The 6633-nt window shown below is 38.3% G+C and overlaps 1 protein-coding gene across 1 annotated transcript; it reads left to right on the top strand.

Annotated features, from left to right (window-relative positions):
* The first annotated feature begins 81 nt into the window (after positions 1 to 81).
* Positions 82 to 4808, top strand: LOC110104273. Its single transcript, XM_020833300.2, has 2 exons — positions 82 to 2278; positions 4412 to 4808. The coding sequence occupies exon 1, from the start codon at positions 257 to 259 to the stop codon at positions 2276 to 2278; it is 2022 nt and encodes a 673-aa protein (XP_020688959.1). The 5' UTR covers positions 82 to 256; the 3' UTR covers positions 4412 to 4808.
* The last annotated feature ends 1825 nt before the right edge of the window (positions 4809 to 6633 follow it).

The following is a 6633-nucleotide window of genomic DNA, read 5'->3' as shown; positions in this document are numbered from 1 at the left end:
CATCCGCCCCATTTTCTGTAATCTTAAAACATTTAGGTCAAAAAAATGGGTGTTTTTAACAGGTGGGAATATAAACCATTTTGCAGGGCGGAAGAAAAGGCAACCTCTTCATGTTTTCCATCCGTAACCCTAGTCTCCTAACACCCAACCAAAACCCTTCTGAAAACCCTAATTCCGTGTTGTGCACGACAGATCGCGCCTTTGTTCTTCTGTATTTCTTCCTATTCCAAGTATAACTACTGCCTTGCGTTAAGAGATGGGAGATGAGAAGAAGGATCTCTGCTTAGTGGAAGAAAGAGAGGCGGAAATGGTTGCTTTTGCCGGCTCATCAGAGCCCTATAAGAGAAATGGGTATTTTCTTAATCCTATCTTGAAAAACGCACATGCAATCCAAGAAGCCCTATCCTCTCCTCCTCAGAGAAGAACAATCTCTGTCGCCCCCTTTGCTTCATCGACAGTGCACTTTAAAGGTTGGGCTTGCCCGCAGCGTCAATGGGGAAAGTGGGTTGACAAATTGCAGCCAATATATGAGGATTTGTGGAAAAAATCCGGCATCTTTGATGCAATCAAATCTTCAACCTACAAAATTAGGCGAGAACTATCTTCCATTTTGGGGGCTGCGGCGTTCTGGTGTGAGGAGACCAACACATTCCTCTTCCCGTGGTCAGAGGCCACCATAACCTTAGAAGATGTGATGATTCTCGGAGGTTTTCCTGTTACAGGAGAACCCCTAAAGAAAAGAGAGGCATTTGAGGGAGATCTGCTAGAAATGGAAAAGGCTATGATTGCTGAACACCGCAAGTTCAACAAAACTAAATGGCGGAAAGCAGACCAGACCTTGTGGACGAGGCAGTTCATGGAAAGGGAGGGCGATGAACTCGAGCACATTGGTTTCCTTTCGTTATGGCTTTCAAGGTACGTTTTTCCTAGACATCCCGATGGAATTGTGGGGCAATATGTGATACCGATTGCAGTCCGTCTCTCTCGAGGGGTGCGGATCTCCATTGCTACTGCAGTCCTTGCTAGTCTTTACCGGGACTTGCGCATATTGAAGGATTATCTACACAAAAATGGTGGTGGGCAGGAGGCAGCACAATTGGTTCTTTGGGCTCCTTTTAGTATACTGCAAATGTGGCTATGGGAGAGGTTTGTAGCTCTGAGACCAGAGGCGCTGAATTATGTGAATTCAGGGGAACCAAGGGTGGCAAGGTGGCATGATTCTACTAAGAAGTTGGAGCTGTCATTTGTTATCTCTGTTATGGAATTGCCGGACAGTTTCCAGTGGCGGCCATACGCAATTAGTCTGGATAGTTGGTGCATGCCTTCTTTCTACAAGGAAATGGGTGAATGGGTTTGCAGTGGAGGTAGTTCTGATGATGAGTTTGGGTCTTTTGCGAGGTGCTTGAGGCCATGTGAACTAGTTGGGCTAGATTGTATCGAGCAATATCTTCCTCATTGGGTGGCCATGCAGTTTGGGTTGGATCAAGATATACCAAATAATGTAACAAGAGCTAATTCATCATGGGAAGCAGCCTGGGATAGCTTTGATACTGCTTCTAGAATGTTGAAATTCTTTGCCCCACCACGGCTTTACGAGTCGGATGTCACCGCACGGTATTCAGTCTGGTGGAAACACAACAGGGTGACCTGTTCTAATGTGGTGAGAGTAGTTGCAGGTCCATCTATGCCTTTGAAGATGGCAAAGAAGTCAGAGAAGGAAATGGTTTTAGAAAAGCCAGGTGAGGATGTTGAATTTCTGGCTCATGAGGAGGATTTGCAAAATAAAGATGATTTTGCATTAGTTAATAATGATAATGAAAAGGTTTATAAAAGGAAAGGTGTAAAGCCCTTAGAAATTACAACTCAGGGAGGAACCCATAAGAAGCTGAAGTTATCTGTGAAGGGTTGGGAGAAGATGAAACAAAATACAAAAGTTTCTAGGAAGAGTAAAACAGAAAAGAAAAGGCGGTATTTAAAAGACTTTGCTTTTGATTTAGCTGGAAATGTGCACAGGGAAACTCTTGATGATTTTGATGGGAAGGAAGTTGATGATTTTGCCCCTATAGCTTTCAAAGACTTTGGAGAAACTACTGTTCATTCAGGATTCAGAACAAAAAACAGAAAAGAAGTTATAAGATTGATTGGTGAAGATTCACAACTGGAAATGCAAATTAAAGCACTCAAGAAGGAGATTGCTGGTATCCAAGCAAAATTGATGAATCTGGAATCTCTCCAAGAGGAACAATCCAAGTCTGAAGTATCGTCTTCTGATGAATAGGTGCAATGATTTTACCCTAGAGGCATCTTCTTGCATTGTAATTAAGAATGCTATTTTGTTTTGCCTGCATTGCACTTATTAAGAAGAAAGAAAGTAACAAAAGAGGCCCTTTATTTTGAACAGCATCTTTTATGATTTTTAGTGCAGCCATTAAATCAAAGAGGGCAACCAATCACTACCGTAGGCTTAGTTCTCTCTGAGAGCAATATGTGAATTGCAATTATTCGTTCCACTAATATTTTGTTGTCATTTATTGCCAAGCTCACATTTTGAACACATTTGAAAAATAAGTGATCTCCCAACTTTATATGAAAATAGGTGTTAACTGATGTAAGAGATCTTGCAATTGTGAGGGTAAGGGTTGATGTGTGTAAATTGTCTTATTTAAAGATATCTTTATATATGATATCTTTCAATTCACCGTATGGGAAAGATTCTCAATTCCTCTTCCTCTATCTCTCCTCTCCATGGCTCTCCTCTCTACTCTGGACATATTGGTTGTTCTGAAAGATCAAAATTTGCTGCCTGTTTTCTCCTATGAAATGTAGTTTGTGTTTATACCATTGGGATTTGACTATGGGATTAACTCTTCAAATATAAAAAATATTAGGGGTGTCAATATTTGACCCGACCCGAAATCCAACCTGGACCCGACTTGAAAAATTTTGGGTTAGGGTCAACCCGTTTATCAAATAGGTCGGGTTCGGGTTCAAAAATGTGATCGGTTTTTAAAATCGGGTCGGATTTGAGTTGACCCGACAACCCGAAATCAACCCGAAGTTGACCTGGGTCCAGGTTTGCCCGCCGTCTCACTCGGCCTAGCGGCTAGCATGCAGCCATGTGGGGAGTCCGTTTCGAGCCTCTCGGCCAAGCGGCTAAGCCCAAATTCCCAATCCAAAACTGGCAGTCCTCGAATGACTCAAGTTGGTCTCGCCCACGCATCCGCCTCGGCATTTTCGCCTTCAGTCTTCAGCACGCAAGCTACGCGTCCAGTCCGGCGCCCACCAGTCCACCACGAGAGCCCAATCTAGCCCTAGCCAGCTGCCCACCTCGGTCAGGTTGCCCGCCGCCCAGCCTAGCCCGCTACCCACCTCGACATGGCCTCCCACTGCCCTCTGCCCTCTGCCCTGCATGCCTAGCCCTAGCCCGTTACCCGCTACCCAGAATTAAAAAATTAACGGGTCCGCGGGTCGTGCTTGGTCAACCTGGCAACCCGCGCGGGTCGGGTCCGGGTTGAATTTTCTGACCCGTTTGTAAAATCGGGTCGGATTATGATCAACCTATTTAAACCCGAGTCAGTCCAGGTTCGACCCGAACCCACCCACGGACCTATTTTGACACCCCTAAAAAATATATGATGCATGGCTATATTTGAAATTGAAGCCCCCATATTCTACTTACAGGAGAGGAGATTTGATGCAATTTAAGACATCCCAAAAGTAGTATACCTATAACATTTGTTAACAATTTATTAGTAGCTTTAGATTTTAGGTTATTTTTAGTTTTTTTATTTTAATTTTAAGTTTAATTTTAGGGCCATTTTTATTTTAATTTAGGTGCCATGATTTTTAGAACTTTTGTAATTTGAATTTTAAATGGAAATAGGGATTTAAGCGCTTATGTTTAAATTAATCCAATTATGAGTTGAAATTGAAATCAATATTTTCTTATTCCTTTATTCTTTCCCTCCTCTCTCTTGCCAAGTTTCCCTCCTCTTATGTCCAGTGCTGTTTCTCCCCCATGCCGTGGGAAATCCATCTGTTTCTTATGATTTCCCTCCATTAGCATCACCTCTTCCCTCTCTTCTCACAAAGGAAAAGATATATCGTCTATCTATTCTTCTACGCTTCTCTTTCTCTCAGCTATACCATGAAACACTCTAGTTTCTTCTACTCTCTTTAATCCTCTTTCACTGATTACATTTTCTTTGATCCATTTTATAGCTGAAATTTCATATGCTAACAGGAATGAATGGTGGAATAAGCTTTATAACATTATAGATACGTTTAGATGCTATAGCTTCCATTTGCTGCTATTAGGAAGAAAAAAAAAGAAGCTAATCCCTGCAAAACAACTACTGCAGTCTATGATGATCCTACTGACAATTGATTGGTTATTGTTGTTGACCTCTAGTGATCGACGCCTCCAAGTCCGCGCCCCGTTGTTTGACTTGGTTGATGGGCGAGTACGGTTGGGAACCTCCTAACCTGTGCTCGATTCCCCTCGAGCGGCAGCGCCTCTTAAGTAGGGGCCAATCAAGTGCGAGTCAGAAGGTTTCTGTGCTGGATGACCCTTCTAGATCAGTCGAGGATTAATCACGCAGCCAAATGTCCTTTCGGGGATGGCTGCGAGTGAATACCCCATTCCAAATAATAATAATAATAAAAATCCACGAACCACTGCCATTGTTGCAGTCCACACTTGATTGTGTATTTGACTAAGCCCTTTTGCTGTAGGCAGCTTTGCGATTATTGTAAAACCTTCCAGCTTTGCGATCATATTATATTGAAACAAATCTCAATTACTGCAACTAACACATGAAGTGCTGAGAATTAAGAAGCAAGCAAACAAATTAGAATTTTTATTGAAGAAATGAGGTTAAATGGAATTGTATGCACCCCTTACATAAGAATGCATAATTATTGGAGTTTCATTTTGAATGATTTTAATTTTGTTCTAGAGCATATCCTTAGGTGGGGCTGGAGGGGGGTGTTAATTAGGATTGGCGGATTGCGTTCGGATTTGAACTAAAATTTATCCAACATGAATAATCTTGACCAAAACCCAAGAATTTTGAACATACGGGTCAAATATTTTTACCCAAATTCATCTCAATTCAAAACTGTCTCATTTGATCCGCTTATCATATAGATGTTGCAATTTTTAGGGTAATATGAGTAATTTATATACAAATATGATATTTAACTCGAAAATGACTCATTTAACCTGAATTCGAATAATAATGAGGGCAAAATTAAGATTTTTGTGTCAACTTGAAAATTAATTGGGCCAATATTTTCAACTTGAACTTGACCTACAAATTAATCGAGTTAGCCATAACTTAATTTTTTTTAATTGGGTTGGATCGGGTTATTAGGCTGGATTATTTATTGACACATATTTTTAGGTGGGGGCAAACTTTACTCTTTTTTGTTTTTTTTTCCTTCAATATTAAAATAATTTAACATAGAATTAGTAGACAGATAAACTGATATTATCTTTTACATTATAATAGATATATTATTTATTTTATGTACATATATTTGTTTATAACGTTAGATAATATTTTCTTATTCAATTTCTTAATATTTCAAATAATAATAAAAAATCTATGGATTTAGTAATTAAAAGTACATCTCTACAATAAATAAAATGGTTAAGAAGTGAGCACTTATGCACTTTCTTACTATTTTATTTTTCAGATTGGAATTACATTTTCTGTTTGGGCATTATTTTTTTCATTTTTTTCAAGCAACTTATGTGCAAGGAAGTTATTTTTTACAACAACTTTCAAATAAATTATTTTATCGGTAATAGCTTTATAACAACCACCTTCATAAAAAGCTCCACCAGTCCCAAATAAACTCTTAGGCTTTGTTTGGAATAGTTTATTACTGTTTCTTAAAGCAGTTTTTTAGTATAAAAAATTTAATTTTTGTATTAAAAAAATGCTTTAATAAGCAGCAAAAAAACTGTTTCAAATGAAGCCTTAATGTCTAAAATCTACGTAACATAAGGCTTTTTCTAACAGTATATTGAACAAAAAAGTTAAATGAAAGATGAAGCATTCAATTCAGAAAATGTTGGTGGTGAAGATATCATTCAGAACGGAACAATCCAACAATACAAACCTGGAATACTTTTATACGGATTTAAGCTTCATTTCAGATAATTTTTTTATTGCTTTCTAAAGATGAGTTTAAGTATAAAAATTTTTAAACTAAGGTTTTATTTAGGATAGCTTTCTTACTATTTTTTAAATTAATTTTTTAGTACAAAAATTTTTTGAATTAAAATTTTGTGCTAAAATGCTACTTTAGAAAATAAAAAGAAAAATGTTTCTAATGAAACTTAAAAATTTTTATATTAAAAAATTATTTTAGAAACCAATAAAAAAACTATTGCAAGTAAAATATTAATAAAAAGAAATTCAATACCAACTGCTAATATCAACTTAAGTGAACATTTTTTTTGGGTAAATTTGGGGCAAAGCCCTTGTATTAAAACCAAAGAAGACGATTACAGCAGTAAATCAAAATCTGTAAACCTGAAAGAAAAACCAATTGGTATACACAAACCCACAAAAACAGCAAGAAAGGAAGAATAAAAAGACCCACAGGCGGGCTCAGGAAATA

This window comes from Dendrobium catenatum, unplaced genomic scaffold, assembly GCF_001605985.2.
Source record: "Dendrobium catenatum unplaced genomic scaffold, ASM160598v2 fragScaff_scaffold_1560, whole genome shotgun sequence".
NCBI lineage: Eukaryota > Viridiplantae > Streptophyta > Magnoliopsida > Asparagales > Orchidaceae > Dendrobium > Dendrobium catenatum.
The sequence above is the reverse complement of the archived record's forward strand: the minus strand, read 5'-3'. Positions and strand labels throughout refer to the sequence as shown.

Coding starts and splice junctions, on each gene's coding strand:
- LOC110104273 (XM_020833300.2), top strand. CDS start 257: ATGGGAGATGAGAAGAAGGATCTCTGCTTAGTGGAAGAAAGAGAGGCG.